The sequence below is a fragment of the Saccopteryx leptura genome, chromosome 1 (assembly GCF_036850995.1).
Source record: "Saccopteryx leptura isolate mSacLep1 chromosome 1, mSacLep1_pri_phased_curated, whole genome shotgun sequence".
Lineage (NCBI taxonomy): Eukaryota > Metazoa > Chordata > Mammalia > Chiroptera > Emballonuridae > Saccopteryx > Saccopteryx leptura.
Window position 1 is genome coordinate 378,888,115 of NC_089503.1, and position 21,979 is coordinate 378,910,093.

At 43.0% G+C, this 21,979-nt stretch overlaps 1 protein-coding gene across 7 annotated transcripts in view; it reads right to left on the reverse strand.

The window, feature by feature from the left end:
• The window catches only part of NFYA (nuclear transcription factor Y subunit alpha), a 30,109-nt gene that overhangs the window by 7,935 nt on the left and 195 nt on the right, over positions 1–21,979 (reverse strand). Inside the window, exons 1-7 of one of the 7 annotated variants that reach the window (XM_066359473.1) lie at positions 21,625–21,900; positions 12,192–12,338; positions 10,405–10,488; positions 6,868–7,014; positions 2,530–2,661; positions 2,230–2,335; positions 735–901 (exon numbers count right to left, since the gene is read on the reverse strand). In XM_066359473.1, coding sequence (XP_066215570.1) covers positions 735–901; positions 2,230–2,335; positions 2,530–2,661; positions 6,868–7,014; positions 10,405–10,488; positions 12,192–12,266 — 711 coding nt within the window. In that variant the 5' untranslated portion in view covers positions 12,267–12,338; positions 21,625–21,900. Of the gene's footprint in view, positions 1–734; positions 902–2,229; positions 2,336–2,529; positions 2,662–6,867; positions 7,015–10,404; positions 10,492–12,191; positions 12,339–21,248; positions 21,598–21,624; positions 21,901–21,979 lie in introns of those variants that run through there. The other 6 variants (XM_066359474.1, XM_066359470.1, XM_066359471.1 and 3 more) reach the window with 6 other exon arrangements.

A 21,979-nucleotide genomic window follows, 5' to 3' on the forward strand; every position in this document is an offset into this window, starting at 1 on the left:
TAGTCTAATTCTCCCTTCATTATCTGAATTCTGAGTAAGAGCACATAAAAGCAGATGTTTATATCTGTCTATATCTATATCTCCCGTGCTGAAAATAGTGCCTAGCACATAGTAAGTCCTCCAAATTATGGTTCGCTGTAATTTTTATTGTAAAAGTAGATCTCTGGGCCCTGGCCGGTTGGCTCAGCGGTAGAGCGTCGGCCTAGCGTGCGGAGGACCCGGGTTCGATTCCCGGCCAGGGCACACAGGAGAAGTGCCCATTTGCTTCTCCACCCCTCCACCGCACCTTCCTCTCTGTCTCTCTCTTCCCCTCCCGCAGCCAAGGCTCCACTGGAGCAAAGATGGCCCGGGCGCTGGGGATGGCTCCTTGGCCTCTGCCCCAGGCGCTAGAGTGGCTCTGGTCGCAACATGGCCACGCCCAGTATGGGCAGAGCATCGCCCCCTGGTGGGCAGAGCGTCGCCCCATGGTGGGCGTGCCGGGTGGATCCCGGTCGGGCGCATGCGGGAGTCTGTCTGACTGTCTCTCCCTGTTTCCAGCTTCAGAAAAATTAAAAAAAAAAAAAAAAAAAAAGTAGATCTCTGTAAGTGCTCTGAGGATCAATCTCAATTTCAAGAGATCAACATTATAAACAGGCTTTATGAAAGATATCACATTGCAAATTCAAAGACAAAGAGATATATAAAAAAAATAAATTACAGATGACAATAGTGAGCTGAAGAATCAATATTCTTACCATCACCATCCCTCCCGAATTGACCACATTGCCTGCCACCGGTAGTGTCACAGTGACAGTCCCTTGTCCACTGCTGGTTGTATTGGTGTTGGCGCCTGTCTGAACAATCTGTGCTCCTGCCAAACTGGCTGCTGGGATGGTGATCATGCCTGAAACAGGGACTGTAACTTTAAGAAAATAAAACATAAAACAAAAAAACAGATACACAGAAGGAAGGGAACACAGTTAGTCCCTCTTCTATCTGGCACGTACTTGTTCACCCTGGAAAAACAAACTCAATAGCACAAGGAGAAAAAAAAGCAGTCACTCCCTGTCTGCCCAGTTCACTATATTAAACCCATGTGATCACAATCTTTGGAATTCTATCAGCGGTCTGGGTTCCAGCTCTGAATGAATCTATCCCTGACGTGAATACTGTCCTGGGTATTACAGTAATAGTTTCCAATGGTGAGACAGTTTGGAGGCCGCCCCTTCGATGGGACAGTCTGACTATAGCTATACCCATGGTTTCATACATATGAACTATCTGCTGCAGGATGGAGAGTTTATAAACTTCTAGTAGTTCATCTTAAACTGACAATGAATCAGCCAGCTGCAGGTCTAAAACTTAAAATTCAACCAAGCATTTTAAGTTCCCAAACTATCACCAGCACCCGAGGAGGCTGTGTGCACCCTCTCCGAGCTCCTGCCCATGCTCAGCCCAGTTCAGGCCCTCTCCTGGGTCATGAGAACACACTGTTACAGTACTCACTGCATCTTGTGTATTGCTGAGTTTCAACCACAAGTCAAACCGTTAGTCATGGAATCTAACCGAGATATCCTTTTTAGACTTAACTATCGGACAAATGCTTCCAAAAGTTCTTAAGTTCAGTTTGAGCCATCTCCTCCTCTCTGAAGTACAGCCTCCTCTCAAGGCCTGTATCATCTCTCCCTTCTTCGTGCATCGTCTATTCCTAGAACATACCCCTTTGAGGGCTCTGTGGTGTATTTCTGTTTGCGTGTAAGCCTCCCTTATTAGACTAGAGGCTCTTTGAGAAGAACCTTTCTTTCTTAGTGAAGTTCTATACACAGCAAGCATATAATAAGTCTTTTTGGAATAAATTCACAATAAAGTGGCCCTGAATAAATATACCTCCAGCAACAATATTTCTAATGCCAACTTGACTTCTGATCCATTTTTCTCTCTACCAACAAAGAAACTATTTCTAATCTTCCTATATATTTTGAAACATTTTTTCCCGGAAAAGATTAAGAGCTTATGTAATCCCTAGGATCAGTCTTTTAACAGCTACTGTAGAGATTCCTCCAAATGGAACTGACGTCGGTCGTGTATCGGTGCCAAGGAACCAACAATCAATGGAGACTTAGAGGAAATCTTTTTTTGGGGTCAAACATATGTCATGCAGAGGTCACCACAAAACTTCTGATGCATCATTTGCTCACAGGCTGAAAAAGATGCCCCCCAAAGCCAACAGAAACGAATGGGCACACGTACCTTGCTGGAGAATGGTGCCATCTGCATTAACTGGCTGGTAGACGATGGTCTGCCCCTCAGCGGTCTGCGCCACCTGCTGCCCCTGGACCGCAATCTGCTGCTGCGTCTACAGGAAATAAATCAGGATATGATCGAATACGTTCTAAGGCATCACAGACAATAGGACCATTTAGTCTCTTTCTTAAAAAATGTTTTTGATGGTTTTCTCTCCCATTTCTACTACATGTGAAGTACGTGGCTCAGCTGGCCGACCCTTCCCAAACAGCGGTGTCCCTGTGTCCGCAGCGCAGGCGGAATCACCTGGGTCTGGCCGGCGGTGACGGCGGTCTGGGGCTGCTGGATGATGATCTGCTGTGTCTGGCCCTGCTGGCCCTGCACCTGCACAGCCTGCCCGCCCTGGATCTGGATCTGTCCGGGAGGGACCAACTGGATCTGCGCGAGACAACACAGGAAGGTCAGCACCTGCCAACACTGGGCTCTTTTGGTCCTGGAGTGTTAGTTACCCAAACTCCCCCACAAAGCGAAAAGTGCTGTGAAGACGGAGAAACACAGAAGTCTTTTTATTTTATTTTATTTTATCTGCCCAACACTTGGTATAGCAGATATTTTTCTTTTTCTTTTTTTTTTTAAAGATTTTATTTATTCATTATAGAGAAGGGAGAGAGAGAAAGAGAAGGGGGAGGAGCAGGAAGCATCAACTTCCATATGTGCCTTGACCAGGCAAGCTCAGGGTTTTGAACCAGCAACCTCAGCATTTCCAGGTTGACGCTTTCTCCACTGCACCACCACTGGTCAGGCAAAACAGAGAAGTCTTGTTCTGCTCTTATTGATGAGAGATAACTTGTTTTTCATTTATGAAACAATGGGGAAGTTCTGACTACTGTCTGGATACAGGATTATATTAAAGAATCAGTGTTTTAAAGACGATAGTGCTGACATGGTCACATGATTTTTTAGAGCATGTTTAAAAATACATTCTGAAGTATTTTTTACAGACAAAACTAGAAAGAAGACTGATCGTGTTGATAAGTGTCCAAGATGAGTATGGTGATTTATCATACTATGTTTTTTTTGTCTATGTTTGAAGTGTTCTATGACTAAATGTTGAAAAAAAAGTTACTTCCAAGTTCTCCAATGTTAAAGTGGGTTTATATAAAACGTATATACAAAATCATTAAACAGGCAGAAAAGTTGACACCCCTGCATTCACCGTTCAGATTTAACAAGTAAATATTTTTCCTTATTTGCTTTATTTAATACTTTCCAACAAAAAGGTAATCACTATACTAAAGCTGGTGACACTCTTTACAGAGCGTATTTATACATGTATATCCACAAAAATATATAGTGCTGTTTTATAAGTTTATAAATTTCATTTAAATGGTGCCTATTGTATCTTTTTACAATTTGCTTTTTTCAGTCAACAGTGTTTTCAAGAGATAGCCAGTTTAAACAGAACTAGTTAATTCATTTTATTTAGTGTAAAGTATCAGTTAGATAACTATACAGTAACCTACCCATCCATTCCTATTAAGATTTGGGTTTGGGAATACCCATCCAGCTGAGGTCTTAGAATATATCCCCCATGAATAAGTGGGGACTGTTGTAATCAAATCAATTTTTTAAATGTCTTTAAAAATTCCTTTTCTATCCCACAGCATAAAGGAAATTTTCCTGTAAAAAGAATCTAAAAGTTTCCTGATATGGTTTTTTACATTTAGACCTTTAATCTATTTAACAAGTAATTTTGTATATACTATTAATCTTCTTTTCTGTATGATTCTTTTTTAAAAAAATTAGAATTGAAATACATTACATTAGTTTCAGGCGTACATTATAGTGATTTGATACTTATATACCTTATGAAGTGATTACCATAAGTCAGTCTAATGACCATCTGTCACCATACAAAGTTATCATGGTATTATTGACTGTATTTCCTATACCATACAAAACATCCCCAGGACTTATTTCATAAGTACAAGTTTGTACCTCTCAGTCCCCTTTCACCTTCTTTTCCTTCTCCCTGCTGGCCTCCCCTTTAACAATCATCAGTTCTCTGTATCTGAGTCAGTTTTGTTTTTTAGATTCCACACATAAGTGAAATCATACAATATTTGTTCTTCTCTGCCTAATTTATTTCACTTAGCATAATACCCTCCTCTACATACACCCATGTTGTACACATCTCATTTTTAAACCATTTCTTCACTGTTTTATACTATTTTTGTTATATACCCATTTCCAATATTCTTGAATCTTATTTCTTGGGTCCCTACTCCAGTTCCGTTGTATCAAGCCAAAGATCTTAACCTAAAATTGCATGCAAGATTTTCCATGTATCTGGACATTTGCATCTTTTCTAAGAGGGCATAGGATCTCACTGGAATTCTAAAACAGAGGATGCAATATAAAAAAGTTTAAGAAGCTTTCTTTTAAAAGAAATTATTAAAAAAACAATGAGAAGCAACTTCTTATAAAAAAAGAACTGATTTTTCCCCCAGAAAGAGAGAGAGAGACAGGAAGGGAGAGAGATGAGAAGCATCAACTTGTAGGTGTATCACTCTAGTTCACTGATTACTTCTCATACGTGCCTTGACTGGAGGTTCCAGCAGAGCCAGTGACCACTTGCTCAAGCCAGCAACTATGGTCCCATGCTCAAGCTGGCAAGCCTGCACTCAAGCTAGATGAGCCCATGCTCAAGCTGGCAACCTTGGGGTTTCGAACCTGGATCCTCAGCATCCCAGGTCAACGCCATATTCACTGTGCCACCACCAGTCAGGCAAGAATTAAAATCTTAAGCATTCTAAGAAAGGAGATGGAATCTTACCTAGAGCCTTACTGAAGTTAACATAATTTTTCAGCCCTGGCCGGTTTGCTCAGTGGTAGAGCGTCGGCCTGGTGTGCAGGAGTCCTGGGTTTGATTCCCGGCCAGGGCACACAGGAGACGTGCCCACTTGCTTCTCCAACCCTCCCCCTCTCCTTCCTCTGTCTCTCTCTTCCCCTCCCGCAGCCGAGGCTCCATTGGAGCAAAGTTGGCCCGGGCGCTGAGGATGGCTCCATGGCCTCTGCCTCAGGCACTAGAATGGCTCTGGTTGCAACAGAGCAACACCCCAGATGGGCAGAGCATCGCCCCCCAGTGGGCATGCCCAGTGGATCCCGGTCAGGCGCATGCGGGAGTCTGTCTGACTGCCTCCCCGTTTCCAACTTCAGAAAAATACAAAAAGAAAAAAGAAAAAAATTGACAAGGGTATATAGAAAAATTTAAAGTCTGATTTATTAAGAAGCATGATCATGGCTGACTTTTTAAAACTTGTATTAAATTCCTCCAGAAAAACTAAGACATTAATGTGATCATTCTGTTAAAACAAAATATGTAGATAGTAAAAAATTACTAGTTCTTTCTCATCCCAATTTCCATGCTAATAAGCACACAGGGGTGTGGCTATTCATTACGAAGATATCACACAGTATATGTTTTTCTGCAAATTACTTCTCACTGAAAGTACTTCAGTATTAACCATTACACTATGTCAACAGTTCATCCTTTTTAACATTAATATTCCACATATGAATATAGCTTGACTTATTCAACGAATTCCTTATTCTTATTAATGGAAATTCAGGTTACAAAAAAGTATTTTTGGTAGTATAATGCTGCAATAAATGTCTTTGCATATTTCTCCCTACACATTGATGTTTTTCTTCCGACAGGATTCTCAGAAGTGGGATAGGTAAATTAAAAATTTAAAAGTGAGATGCCTTTCCAAAATGTGTTGAGAATATGAAGTTACCTAACAGGAGTATTTCCTGTTCTCCACGCCCACTGTAGAACTGGATATAATCTTGTTTGTAATTTTTGCCAAACTAATAAAAATCCTTCTACTATTAAAAACTGATGCCAGGATTACATGTAACGCTTTTTTTTATTATTATTCTTTTAATCTCTTCTACATCTTTGTCTCTTTTATCTTTGTTTTCGGTTTCAGAATTGGTCTTTTCAGTGTATTTATCTATTTTATCCATCTGTTTAAAGAAATAGCTTTTATTTATCCTTTCCGTATTCTTGTTTGTTATCTACTTCAGTAATTTTAACCAATTTTTGCTCATTTTGTTTTTTTCCTAACTTCTTATGGGAATACCATTCATTTATTTTCAAATAAAAAAGAATAAAGCATTTAGGTTATAAATTTTGCTCCAAAAACAGCATTAGGTGTATGTGATAGGTATGGACTAAAATATTTTCTTTTTTATCACTTACTAGATAAGTCAAAGTATTAATTATGTGGAAAGAAATGGAAAGGTAACATTTCTGAGCAAAAAACAAGACCCTAACTGTCTAGACATGCCAACAAAGGGCACCCAATGAATTACTTTTATTACACTAGATTCCCATCTCTTTGTATTCTTTACATTGATTTAAAATCATGCCTAATTAGTCTTTACCAGAGCTGTACAATTTCTCTATGGCTCTGCTCTATCACTGGTACTACAAAGGTAGAATAGTGACTAAAAGTGAATAGAAGGTAGAAAGCAATTAAATATAACAATATCAACTGTCAAACAGTTTGTAATAAATTATTCTTTAAAAAACCTCTATTCCAATATTCTGTCTAAACACTTCTTCATACTACTCACCTGCTGCAAACCCTGTGTCCCAGATACAGGTACTTGCATGATGGTTTGACCTTGTCCACCAGGGACAGCTTGGACCATAATGGGCTGGCCAGTTGATGTGATTAACTGGCCTCCACTGACCTGTACCATTAATGGCTGCCCCTGGACCTAGAATAAAATAAAATAAGAACAATGAAATAACATAAGACACAAAATGGTTTCTACTAAAAGGCAGTCACTGGGACTATTCTGCTATGTTGTTAGAGGGGAAAGGTAGGAGAGACCCTAAGTCTCAAGTCCTTGTCCTCAAGTTGTTTTCTTCAAGCATCTATGCTATCTCTGACTAAAGGCCAAGTTTAATGCGTTATAGTCAAATACGTATAATGGAATATATCCAATCTTTGGTAAGTCTCAATATATATAAGGCATTTATCACCAAATACAGGCTAAATCCATGAGAAGCATTTAATTGAACATCACGACTCTTTGCCTTTCTTAAACGAATATCCAGGAATGGCCTCTAGTGAGGGCTGAAGAGGAGGCAATGAGAGGGGTAGCTGATGGTGGTAAAGATGGGGAAGTACAGATTCTAGATACCCTCAAGGGAGTAACCACACTGCAACCAGCCACTGACTCCAGGAGTCTGGGCAGCAAGTTGCTCTGGAGCCTTATGAGGAAGACCCTTTCTCCCCAGTTTCTCAAGCATAAATGAAATGTACACCTTTCACCCTTTTCACCTTACCCTGGAAATTCTAGTCTGGCAGTTATTTAAAGAACCTTTAGTAAAAAACTGCTTAGAAATATCTTCTGGTCAGTTTGGAGTATCTGTGGTAGGAACTGTAATACCTACAGTTGTTTTAACTTTAACAGAGGAACGACAAATATGGAAATTACACAGAGCACTAAAATATACCAAAAAACTCCCAATTTTCTAGCTCCCAAGAATAAACAGAATATTCCAGAAGCTGGGATATTTTAAGTGCTCTGTAACATCCTGAGTCTCAATATAAAAATACCCACCTAATAGAATGCTCTCTAGAAGCCAAAAAAGAAGCCATTTAAAAAGTGAAATAAAGCCTGACTAGGCAGTGGCGCAGTGGATAGAGCATTGGCCTGGAATGTTGAGGACTCAGTTTCCAAACCCTGAGGTGCCCGGCTTGAGAGCCGGCTCACCAGCTTGAGCGTGGGATCAGATATGACCCCACGGTCGCTGACTTGAGCCCAAAGGTCCCTGGCTCAGCTGGAGCCCCCTGGTCAAGGCACTTATGGGAAGTAATCAATGAACAACTAAAGTGCCACAACTATGAGCTGATGCTTCTCATCTCTCTCCCTTCCTATCTCTCTCTCTAAAAAAATAAAATAAAAAATAAAAAAAGGGAAATGGAATAAATGTTCAGAAGAATAGCTAAAAGTCAAAAAGTAAGTTGCATTTTCAGATTCTACCTTTGTTTTGAGGAATTACTTGTAACGTTACAAAAGAATCTCTGTATGACTAAAATATTCATTCTTAATGCCGGTGAAAGAATGTTCAAATAAAATCATTTCAAAGATCAATCAGTCCTAGAGGAGATGAGATATTAAGCACCCCATCCCAACTGTACCACAATCTTTAAAAATATGCAAAATCCTAGCTTTTGTTAAACCATTCATTGAGAAATTCCACTTGAGCATTAAGGACTTTACAATCTGATTCTCATATTTTTTCCTTCCTTCACTTCCCCATACCAAATCCACCCCTCCTTGCTACACCAATATCTGCATATGCTCTATCAGGAAATATTTGTTCAGAATATTTATCTCATGAATAACTGAAAGAAATACTTAAAATTTCCTTACGGAGTAGTTTCCATTATTTCCATAAAGTATTTCCATTTCTTTTAAATAAAATTTACATAGGTAGGGAACATAAGTTCTAAGGCACAACTATAATAATTGTCTGGCTATCCATCATTATTATGTGCTCTAAGTGCACATAATAAACCATTTCAGACTCCAAAGAGCCCACTGTATCTACTATCTACAACATATGAATGATTACAAGGACACATGCATCAGACAAAAAGCCATACAGGTGAGAGCATGTTACATTCCCATTCCACAAGTGGTTAATGGCAGTATTATTTTACGTATCAATAAGATGAAGCAAGCATGAAAAACATGAAGTATAAGCTGCTGAAATCTGAGGTTCAAATGTTTGACAGAGCCTACAAGTTCAGGTCCTTTCAGCCTAACTTATGTTCATCATCAAACACGAGGGGTGGCAGATACGGTGTGGGGCTGAAAGGGTGAAGTAAAAGGGTTATGACAAGGGGCAGCTAACTGCAGGCAGGGTAGCCGTGCTAGTAACAAAGCCAGATGCCGGTTCTACATTCTACTCCTACTTTGAACCACTTCCATTCAATGGAGGAAAAAGGGGCACCCAAGTCTTGCCAATTTCTCAAAAATATGGTCATGAAGACTAATGCTCCTACTCTAATTTTATATAGGAGCTGGCCAAATATCACCTTAAGTTAGGGTATGTAACTTGGCCAACATAATGTAGGGAACAGCATTGATTAAATAGAAATTCTTATAGTGCCTATAACACCTAAGACCTACAGAAAGCATATCCCACTTCCGTTCAACCAGGAGATACAGGATAATCTTTGCAGATCTAATAAAATGACATCACTATTTCCCCAGGAAACAGTAAAATGGCAGTAGTTAACAGATTATAAGATTTTGTGATTAGATAAAACTTCCAGTACAATAATTATTTTGCAGCGGATATGCCTCTTTAATAAAAATAAAGCACAATAGGCCCTGGCTGGTTGGCTCAGTGGTAGAGCGTCGGCCTGGCGTGCAGGAGTCCCGGGTCCGATTCCCGGCCAGGGCACACAGGAGAAGTGCCCATCTGCTTCTCCACCCCTCCCCCTCTCCTTCCTCTCTGTCTTTCTCTTCCCCTCCCGCAGCCAAGGCTCCATGGGAGCAAAGTTGGCCCGGGCGATGAGGATGGCTCTATGAGCTCTGCCTCAGGTGCTAGAATGGTTCTGGATGCAACAGAGCAGCACCCCAGATGGGCAGAGCATCGTCCCCTGGTGGGCATGCCGGGTGGATCCCGGTTGGGTGCATGCAGGAGTCTGACAGCCTTCCCGTTTCCAACTTCAGAAAAATACCCCCCCCCCAAAATAAATAAATAAAGCACAATCTAGCCTAGCTAATTAATGTGCATACATTTTTCTTCTCTACTATGAAATTTTACCATACAGTTTGAGCTCTAAATATGTTCTAATGTCACTTGTATGAATTTCTTCCTGTTACTTATAACAATTCCCAAAGAAACATTCCCAAAGAAACACACTAGCTAAATGCCTTACCGGAAAATTCCCACTGTAGCCACTCTGTGACTTGACATGAGACATTAGAAAACTGGCATGTTATAAGCCTCAAAGACAAGTTAGCATCAAAGACATGCAACTGACTCTGCCATTCCTCCTGGAGACCCTACCACAAACAGCACCAGACATGAGGAAAGGAGTGGTTCATGCAGTGCTTACAGAGAATCAGAGAGGGCACCACTACCTGGAGGGTCTGGACTTGCTGGCCTGAGGCGGATGCCACCTGGGCCTCAGTCTGCAACTGGACAGCAGTGACACCACCCTGCTGCTGAGAACAGGAACAGGAAGAGCTTGTAATGGTCAGGAAGGAAATGTATGGTTCAAGACATGCTCACCTTACCTCTTCCAGGGGAAGGAGGGCGGTCTGTCAACAGCCCACCCCACATGGGACTGTCGACTGTAGAGGCTCCCTATCCTGAAGCTGTTGTGTTGGAAGGTAGCAGAATTAAACATATTAGCCTCTGTTCCCAGAGTGGAACTCAAAACACGCTTTCAGGACTCAGAAAAGATCAAACAGTTGTCATCATTTACATAAACGCTTTTACCCAGTCCTTTCCTCCAGAAACGGGCATTTAGTCCTTTTGCCTACAAAGTTATTTTAATGTTCTTTTTTATTTCTTCAAATGAGTTCCCAAGAGCAAAGGTTTTAACAACCTTCAAGCTACAATAAAGAATTTCTGGGGCTTAACTGCAATCACCAGAAAGGGAAAACAAAGCAATCACTGTGAACCAAAATTATTTCATGAGGCCACTGTTCCCATGTCCCCAAACTAAGATTACTTCTACTCAACCAGACTGCCTCAGAAGCAATTTTCATCCTAAGGTTTACATCCTGTAAGCGTAAGTTCCAACAGAGTGCCCCCCCCCCCCAGCACTGGCGTGAATGAAGGGCCCTCTGTGGAACCCCCTTACAAAGAAGGCTGTTGAAGGGGCTGCCAGAGCCACGGCAGCTGCAGGAAGGACAGGCGAGCCAAGGAATGTAAATAACTGCTTCCTGAATCAAGAGGAGCTCCCTCCCTCAACCATTAGGTGCAACAACTCACCATCAAAACTTCCTTTGCCCTCCCCACCAACTACTTTTTTATATTATCTAAGATCCATTTTGGAAACAAAATATTCCCAATCTTGGTTTAAGGTTAAATTGATGCATAATAATTTTTCTTCTAGGGAGATAAACAAATGAAGTTTCCTTAAAGCCAGGTATAAACACATCAGAAATTGATAAATTTAAGAAAGCAACCCACTGAGTCAGGAATAATCCAGCAGCAGGGAGGTCCTTTCTAATGTGCTATTCCAGTCTGAATGTTATCCCCACAGTAAACCAGAACTTTCCAGAATACTGTGGTGGTTCAAATCAAGGACAGTGGATTTCTTGGAAGTGGAGTCTCTTGGTTTGTGTACTGCAGCCAAAGCCTTAGAAGACCACACACTAGCTTAATCAAGAAGAGAAACAACCAGGCCCTGGCTGGGTGGCTCAGTGGATAAAGTGCTGACCCAGCATGTCAGAGGTCACGGGTCTGACCTTGGTCAGGGCACATAGGAAAAACAATCAATGAGTACACAATTAAATGGGACGACTAAATGAAACAGTGGGTTGATGCCCCCCCATTCAATGGCAAATTTAAAAAATGAATAAAAAGAGAAACCAAACTGAATCCAGAAAAAACAAAAATTCCAAATCTCCTTCTGAAAACAGACTAATTGTTTTGACTTTTAATAAGATAAAAGCAGAAATGTGCTACTAAACCAGACTCCATGAAGAGCAAATTCTCAGTGGCCAAAGACTGGATATACAGTTTTGAACACAGAAAACAGGAGAGAAATTACAACAAATTGAATCTTCAAAAAGCATGCCAGCACAAATCATCAGATCCGTCATTTATAAGATCCTGTAAAATAATTTCCCAATTGAGTAGTGCTGTTATCAGTTCCACTGCTGTGATGTTTAGAGCAGCTTTGGTTCCATACCTGCTGCTGAATCTGTCCAGCCTGTACAACAATCTGCTCTGTTGAACTGTTGCTGTTCGTTGTATACTGCTCCATGGTCCGTCCGTGACAGAATCCTGTACGCAGCGCGTTTCCCTCTGCAGATTCGGAAGACTATGAGATGCACTCCTGTTAGAAATGTTGGGGAAGAAACAAGAGCAGGATTGTCAATAAAGACCTTGTTAGATGATTAATCTTGATCACTTATCACTGTTTTTTATTTGTAAGAAATCAGCATCAGAAAATAGAAAATGTTTATATACACTTATTTTTAACTAGGTTTACATGGCACAATCATGACAATATCATAATGCTCTTTCACATTTTAAAAATGCTTTTAGTCATTTCCTTGTCTACTTTACCTTTCAATATTAAAAGAACAACATGGGGCCCTGGCCAGTTGGCTCAGTGGTAGAGCGTTGGCCTGGCATGCGGAAGTCCCAGGTTCGATTCCTGGCCAGGGCACACAGGAGAAGCGCCCATCTGCTTCTCCACCCCTCCCCCTCTCCTTCCTCTCTGTCTCTCTCTTCCCCTCCGGCAGCCAAGGCTCCACTGGAGCAAAGATGGCCCGAGCGCTGGAGATGGCTCCATGGCCTCTGCCCCAGGCGCTAGAGTGGCTCTGGTCACAACAGAGCTACGCCCTGGAGGGGCAGAGCATTGCCCCCTGGTGGGCGTGCCGGTGGATCCTGGTCAGGCGCATGCGGGAGTCTGTCTGACTGCTTCCCCGTTTCCAGCTTCAGAAAAAAACAAACAAACAAACAAACAAAAAACACGGGCACCTCAGAAATACTAATAAGTTATATCACTGTGTTACAAGGCATGTTAAACACTGATTTTTAAAGTCTGCACATGTACTTTAGAGAATAAACAGTTTCTCTGTAACACACATTTGTTGCCTGCCAAACATGGCACTCTCATTCCCAACAAATAATAGGCAAGTTAAAACTTCAGGGTTTATTATTTATAAGTAAATTACCCAGACCTGAAGCCAAATGTTTATTTTGTTTATCAAAAGCTCCATTAAGTGGCACCAAGTAAGAGAGCCCTAGCAGAGATGTAGGAGTTTGCATTTTAATCCAGAGCAAGAAATAAGAAGAAAGTATACTAATGGCAAAAACGATTATTTACAGCTGAGATGTAAGGAAAAATTTTAAACGGCTATGATCTTCTCTAAAAAGAACTTAAGTTTTCCCCAATCTTGAATGTGAATGTATCTTAACTTATTATGGCAATTTTCAAATATATACAAAGGTAGTGAGAACATTATAATGAACGCCCATAGCCATCACCCAACTTCAACCATTCTCAACACAGTCAATTTTGTTTCACATATATCTTAACCACTTTCCACCTGCCCTGGGTTATTCTGAAGCAAATCCCAGACACCATATTATTGCCAAATCCATAAATACTTCAGCATCTACCTCTACAGAGTAAAGATTCTTTTGCCTTTACCATTTTGTCACAATGATAGTATCTCTACAATATCATTTTAAACATTAAATATTACTATTCTTACACACTTTAACAGTTGAAGACCCCTTTTTGAAATAAGGACGCAATTATGTAAACTGAAATGGGTAATTGGCCTTGGAAATAGGGGGAAGGCACAGGTATATAAAATAATCAAAATGCAGATAAATCTTTTCCCTCAATATTTCTCTAGACCTTTGTAAATTCTAAAATATGAATGATAAATTTGTGAGCTAAGTTTGCACATTCATTATAGCACCAAAATAAGGCACCACTTCCCATAAATCCACACATGGTGGATGAGATTAATCACTTGTAAGGTGTCCCAATATTGTGTGAAAGAAGAAATCAAAATATATTCAAGTACATGTCCAAGTATTTAGGAGGAAGTGTACTGATGTTGAATATTTATTCTGAAATGTACCAAAAAATAAGACAGGTTGATGGGCAAATGGGTGGAAAGATGAATAGATAGCTGACAAGTATGGTAGGTTAAATGTTAATGGCAGACTCTAGGTGGTGGTTACATGGGCGTTTATTATAAAAATTCTTTTAACTTTATGACTGAAAATTTTTACATTAAAATGTTGGAAGAAAAAAATCCCACAAAAATTAATTAAGCTTATCACTCATAACCAAAATGGTATGTAAGTATATAAGAGACATAAATAAGTAACAGGATCACTATGTCATCAGAGCACCATGAAACTGAGATTACGGTTTTCCAACTCCTACCTTTGCTCTGATAAATATCCAGCAAGCAAATATCTAATTTTAGTTTGGATTTACATAAAGATTAGCCAATAAGGAGCTTATATGATCATCAACACAAGTTTGATACTTCCTGTCTCATGACATACTAACAAAATGTCACTGATCTGTTCATCAGTCCCTTCTGAATTGGCTGACTGAGTCAGCTCCAAAGAAGCTGGAACAGGTATAGGAAGTCCGGTTTTCAACCACACAGAGTGGCTCTGCCAGGGAAGTCAACAGTCCTCCCTAAACTCTACCGTGCTTCTAACTGGAGCACGTGATACATACATACAACTAAAGAATTAAGGGTCATGATACAAAAGAGGATATGATTTCACTCATAAAAAACCCTGAAAGCACAATAGTAATTTAGAGACAGAAAGCAGATCAGTGGAGCCTGACCAGGTGGTGGCGCAGTGGACAGAGCATCAGACTGGGGCGAGGAGGACCCAGGTTCGAGACCCTGAGGTCGCCTGCTTGACCGTGGGCTCTGGGCTCATCTGGTTAGAGCAAGGCTCACCAGCTTGAGCCCAAGGTCGCTGACTCAAGCAAGGGGTCACTCGGGTCTGCTGTAGCCCCTGGTCAAGGCACATATGAGAAATCAATCAATGAACAACTAAGGAGCCGCAACAAAGAACTGATGTTTCTCATCTCTCTCCCTTCCTGTGTGTCCCTCTCTCTGTCTCTGCCACAAAAAAAGAAGAAGAAGAAGAAGAAGAAAGCAGATCAGTGGTTTCCTGGGACTGGAGAAGGAGGGGGTGGGGGAGAGGGAGGGAAAGTGGGAGGTTGATTGGAATAAAGCACCCAGACCTTTCTGGAGTAATGAAAATATATTTTCATTGTGGTGGTGGTTCCACAGGTGGATGTATTTGTCAAAACTTATCAAAATGTAACCTTAAGATAACTGCCCTTTGTAAACTATCAATATATCTCAATCAAGTTGATTTAATAGATAAGGATCATGAAGTTATGTCCTCTATTTCAACACCTTCCCACCCAAAATCCTCTTACTGTATGAGATTCTTTCCTTGACCACTAATTTCCAAATATTGACATCTTACTCAAATTGCACATGAATTATTGTACTAATAAGTCATAAGGGTTTTAACTCATTTATCCCCTAACACAAGTGCTCCAAATGAAAACCATTTCAGTGAAACTGACTCGGCCTGGGGTAGAACGCTGAGATTGCCAAGGGTGGGTGCGGTAGCACAACTGGCTTCCGTGAAGCCGCAGGTTCCTGCCCCTGTGAGCTTCCGTTCGCAGAACGGCAACAAGACCGACGCTGCCTCTCCTGACTGCTTCTCTGCCCAAGATTTCTGACAAAATCAACTCAGCCAGATTCAGTCTGTCTAGCTCTTGTTTCTGCCTCAAAGTTTTGAATGTTTTTTTTCCTCAAAGGGAATGTATGTTTATTCTGGCTAACATGAGAATTCTCTTCTTCCCACTTCAAGGCACAGGACCTGAAATGTGGCTTATTACTAGGGATCCATTCTATGTGGACCCACACATCGTTCAAGGCTAAAACCTCCAGAAAGTCAACTATAAGCATGTGAAAAGCCTTCAAAATGACCATATTTGACAATTGCTACCAGGTAAAGCCTAGAATAGTAGCTTTCAAATTTCTTTGAGCACAATTCACCTTTTGTATCCCAAATCACTACACATGTAACATCAAAAAAGTAACTGAAACAAAAGTTTCATGAGTACTTATCTTTTATAATATAAGATATACACTTTGATGTTTTTTATTTTATTATTAAAAATCACCAGCATTAACCCATTAAATTGATTTTACAACTCAACAAGTGGGTCCTGATCTTTGTTCGATAAGACTGGAGAACTGAGCTGTCTAGCTTCCTCAGTGTCCAAGAGCTTTCTGCTTTCGAGTTCCTAATTTGCTCCTTTTCTCTACTAATGATGTACCAGGGCCCAGACACTACCCTAAAGGTTTTAGAAAAAAAAAATTCTGACAAAGATCCTAACTTCAAAGAATCTGTTTTTAAAAGATTTTTTTTTAAGTTATTCATTTTGAGGGGAGGAGAGAAAGAGAAGAGGGGAAAGGGGGGAGGAGCATATGGGCCTTGAGCAGTGTAAAGCCAGTAGCCACGGCCACCATCACAGCCGCCTGGCCCATGCAGGTTCGCATTTGATTCGAACAGACGGTAATAAAACAACGGAGCCAAGAACTGGTGGGCCATTACCTTTAATCCTAGCTTGTACCTAGTGAGCAAGAAATACACACAGTGGGAAAATACTTCCCTTTCCATTCAGGGCTCCCAAAGCCACTGACTTATCCGAGTTTCCTAGAATCAAAGGTTCTACCTCACCAGCCTTATTCACCTCTGTTCCCCATCTCCTTCTCTCTGCACAAACTGGCTTCTCCCTCAGCACATCTTGCCTGCCTCTCCTCTCCTCTCCTCGTGGCTTTTCTCTGCTCTCCTCTCTTATCCTAATCTCAGGAACAGAGAGAGCGCAAGCTCCCAGTCTGCCCCATTTTATAGTGTAGAAATCAAAACCTTTAATCCAATATACAAACAAGGAAGTCTCTGATACAATGTCACTTAGGGTGGGAAAGGCTTAGTCTTAAAACTAAGCCTTAGCCTGACCTGTGGTGGCGCAGTGGATAAAGCATCGACCTGGAAATGCCGAGGTTGCCGGTTCGAAACCCTGGGCTTGCCTGGTCAAGGCACATATGGGAGTTGATGCTTCCAGCTCCTCCCCCCTGTCTCTCTCTTCTCTCTCTCCTCTCTAAAATGAATAAATAAAATAAAAATTTTAAAAAAAATCTAAAAAAAAAAAAAAACACAAAAAAACAAAAAAAACCCCTAAGCCTTAGGCTATAAGAATTCTGCCTGCTTACAGCCTGTCTTCCCACACCCAATGCAAACTATAAGCCAGCAAACCTATACAGTTAGTGCTCGACTTACGGTCACAATTGGTTCCAACAGACTGGTCATAACACGATTTGGTCGTAAGTTGAGTAGGCTATATGTACAGTACTGTGAAATGATGTTATAAAAATCTTTAAGTCATATTTTATCATAATTTTCTTTGTTCATTTTATGCCATTTGTATCATCTCTACACCATTTTGTTTCTTATTTTTACATTTGTCAGGTTTAAGTAAAACCCTGCATTACCAGTACAACTGGTTTAATATTTGCAAAGACAATTTCCTCTTGGTAGACATCTTAGGAGGGGTTTGATGAAAAATATCCAAGACACAAAACACAAATTGCTGTACGGAGTCTGGGATAACAGCTGAAATGGTGCACGCAGAGATGGTAGTGCTGCTGGAAGCTGGTCCGCACTGTCATAAGCCCAGCTGGGCAATGCTTGTGCTGCCAGACGCGGAGCAGTCGTGGCTAGCAATTGTGGTCGTAAAGTCAAATGGTTGTAAGTTGCATAGGTTGTAAGTCGATCAATATTTGTATATCATATTTACAAACTTATCTGACCAACAAGTAGGCAAGCCTAGAGTTTCAAACCTGGTGACCTCAGAGTTCCAGGTCGACGGTTTATCTACTGCACCACCACAGATCAGGCCAAAGAATCTTTAAGAAGTAAAGTAAGAATCTATACTGGAGCCTAAGTGAAAGTAATAAGGAAATCTGGAGAACAGAGGTTTGTTCCAGCTAGGGATACATAAATCAAGGAAGATTTTTAGGAAAGTGTGGCATCTGGCCTGGTGTTAAATGCAGGATTTATATTTGTGATGATGTGGGAGGTGGTCGAGTACTCCAAATGAAGAGCCAGCACAGAAACAAGGACACAAACATTTCAGCATATGAATAGCATACTGAAAGGCTCTACAAGTCAAGTGACAGATGAGGCCAGACAACTGTTTCTCATAATTCCAAGCAAATAAGTTCTTTTGCAGATAAGTGGGAGCTCTAGGTGTTTAGCAAAAATGAAAAAAATAAGGTAACCAGACTATAACTGTCTTTTAGAAAGTCTAGCAAAAATATTTGGTAGTTTTAAAGTGACTAGGTGTTTAAAAAAAAAAAAACTAAGAGACCCTGCACCACCTATTAACGTGGACAATAAGAATTAAAGAAATCTACCAGTTGTATTGAGGAAGAAAGCCCCCCTCCCCAAACTAAGAGGCTTCAAGGATGTAAGGCCAGGAGCCGCCATCGTGGCCATTCACATGCAGGTTCCCATTGGATTCGAGTAGACGGTAAAGAAATGGCGGAGTCGGAGGATGGTGGGCCATTCCGTTTATTGGTGTCTCACTAAGACAGGCAAGCCACAAGAGAAGACAAGGGAAAAGCAGAAAACCTGCTTTTCCCATGAAGGGCAAGGGATCAGGGAGGCCCCTGCAATGGTGATAGCAGGAACCGAGAGAGCAAGCTCCTAGTCTGCCCCACTTTATAGAAATCAAAACCTTTAATCCAATATACAAAACAAGGAAGTCTCTGATACAAAGTCACTTATCTGAGGCATAATGGGATTCCTCATGAGAGTGCACCCCACATCATGCAATCAGTCAAGGGTGTGGGGAAAAGCTTAGTCTTAAAACTAAGTCTTAGGCCAGGTGTCCCTAAACTACGGCCCCCTGAGGCCATTTATCCACCCCACCCCCTGCACTTCCGGAAGGGGCACCTCTTTCATTGGTGGTCAGTGAGAGAAGCACTGTATGTGGCAGTCCTCCAACGGTCTGAGGGACAGTGAACTGGCCCCCTGTGTAAAAGGTTTGGGGAACCCTGCCTTAGGCTATAACCACCGGGCCTGCTTACAGCCTGTCCCCTACACCCAATACAAACTATAAGTGAGCAAACATATATATCATATTTACAAACATATTTGACCAACAAAGGACATTTTATGTTTTAGGCCAAGCGTTCAGAGATATTTTGTAAAGGACACTTTTGTAATTATATGACTTGCATTGGAATGTCTGTGGTATAGAGAGCGAATGCAGAAAAAGGAGTAAAATGTTGGTCAAATAATTTTGTAAATATGGTTTTTATACTTGTGTGATTTACAATGAGGGCTAGGCAACACCAGCTAACAATGGTCCCAATGCTTGGGAAGAGCTATTATTTTGCTAATGGAGAGGTTTTCTTACTAGAAAATTAGAAAGAAAGGAGAAATCAGACCTCACCCTCTCCTATTCACTGAGGAGGAAGAGAAGCAATGAGGAACTCAGGGGGAAGGGAGATCTGAATAGCCCCTTCCTCTCCCCTTTTCTTAAAAGTTTTAAGATCTTAATGGGCGATTTCCAGTGCTTATTCTCCCACATCACTTAAACCTCCTCCCATCCTGAAATCCGTGTGATTGCCGTGTACCTCTAAGGGGTCATGAGAACCTTGTATGTGAACCCTACACCTGTAAAGGGTATATATGATGTAAGAAATCTCTAATTTTGGGGAGCATGTGTCTTTGGAGTCACTAGCTCCGCGTGCTCTGCCGCCGGCTTTCTAATAAATTCTCTTTTCCTCTTATAAAGTTATCTGAGTGTCTGGCCTCATTGGGTCGCTTTCCCGCAACAGTATGTGACCTTAGTAAATGTAATTAGAAAAATAGGCACCACATACTGAAGACCTGCCCTGCACCCTGGGGACTGCACTAGATGCTCTCACATAAACACTTTTTAAAGTCCTAGGGGAAACCTTTCTTCCTCCAAAGAAGGCACTGTTATGGGGCAGAACCCCACAGGTCAGAAACTCCCCCCCAATCTTAGAAAATATTCTTTATCCACCCTAACCTCTCACCACTATTGCCATCTGCCACTGCCTTACTCTGTCTCCCGTCTCTGGCATACAGCCCCGTGTGGAGCCTTTGCCCATGCTCTTCTGTGAGCCAGGCTCTCCTTTCTCGTCAGAGGAAACCCATCATCCTCGAGGCCAATCCAAACTGCGGCTGTGTGAAGACTTGGGGGTGGGCGCGTGGGCAGCTCACCCATCAGCACTGTACTCACACAGAACTTGGCTCCGTTATAGCACTAACCGTGGGACATTAGCTAGTCAGCTGTCCTTCATTATCCACCAGACAGGGAAGGTTCTTATTTACATCTACCCACTTTCTCCCTATCACATAAATTGATGCCCGGGACATGCTAACTGCTCCATACTTGGTTATCAACAGAGATTTCTTCTCACCCTAATGAAACCCCACAAGAGCTACTGAAAACAACGTTAATATGGAATTAGAATATATAGTAGAATAAAATAACCCATTAGAGAGCTGTGCACTCAGCAAGTGAGTCAAGCCTGGCATGTTCGAAGTGACACAGAAAGGTGGAAGGAGCACGAATTGAGCATTGCCAAGGGAGGGCGAGTTCACAACAGGCAACATGAAAAGCCAGCTGGGCAAGCCCGGGGACAGGGAGGCGGAGGGCCCCGAGCCGACTGGCCCTAGCGCCCCGGCAGGAAAGGGGAGACCGCTTGGTTGGGCTCCAAGACTGAAGCGTGCGGTTCTGCCCCGGCGAGCGGGGCGGGGAGGAGAGGAAATGACGAGCCCAAAGGGGGTGGTAACGGTGCCGGCCGGGGACCCGGGCCGGGCGTGATGGAAGGAGGCGGCCGGCTCCCCCGCCCCTACCACGGGGACGGCGGGGAGGCCCCGCAGAGCGCCCCGGCGGGGACCGGCCGGTCCCTCTGCCCGCCGCACCGGGGGCCCCGGGGCCGCGGCGCGCGTCCTCCCCAGGCCTCCCTGCGGACAGACGGACACCGCTCACGGAGGAACGGGGTTCGCGGGCCCCGCAGGGGCAGGCTGCCCGTCCTTGGGGCCGGAGCGCGGAGTGCTAGACGGGCTTAGATGTGAGGACGGAACCACCAGGAGGCAACCACGGAGGCGCGCGTGTGTGTACCTGAGTGTAGGGGCACCCGTGCCAGGCAAACCCGCCACTCCTGAGCCTGGGGCCCGAGACCCTTGGCCTAAGGGTCGGGGGAACCGGGACGCATCCCCAACTGGCACGGGCACCGTGCAAGGGTCTGAACCCCGAGGTGCCTGCCTCCGGGGGCGCCATCTCCGCGCGGGGCAGCCCCCTGCAGGCCTCGAGCGGGAGTGCCCCGGGACGCTCGCAGGCTCTGGACCCGGGCCGCTAGCCGCCCCACTCGGCTAGGCTCAGCTCGACTCCCCGGGCTCGACGGGCACCTGGGCCTCTCCTGAGTGGTCAGTGAGACCCGCCAATCGGGGCGCTGGGGCCGGCGCTGGGCCGCTGGATATTGGCTCTTCACACTCACCGTGCCTCGCTCCCCCGGTTCGCTGCCCGCGCTGATTGGCTCCAGTACCGGACTCCGAAACCCAATCAGAGGCTCCAGCCGCCGCTGCCGCCGCCACAGCCGCTGCCTCGCAAAATGGCGAACCCGAACAAAGGGGAATCGGGCCTCCCTCCAACCGTCTCCGCGCAGGCGCCCCTAAGACCACGCCCCCAATCCTCCCCGCTCTGGGCTCGCTCGCCCCATCCCGCTGAAGAAGCACTGCGCAGGCGTTCCCTGAAGTCACGCCCGCTCCCCAGATTAGATACCGCTGCCGACGAAAGGAATACGCAAACGCGTTCTAGACGCTGCAACCTAAACACCTCCCTGAACATATTAC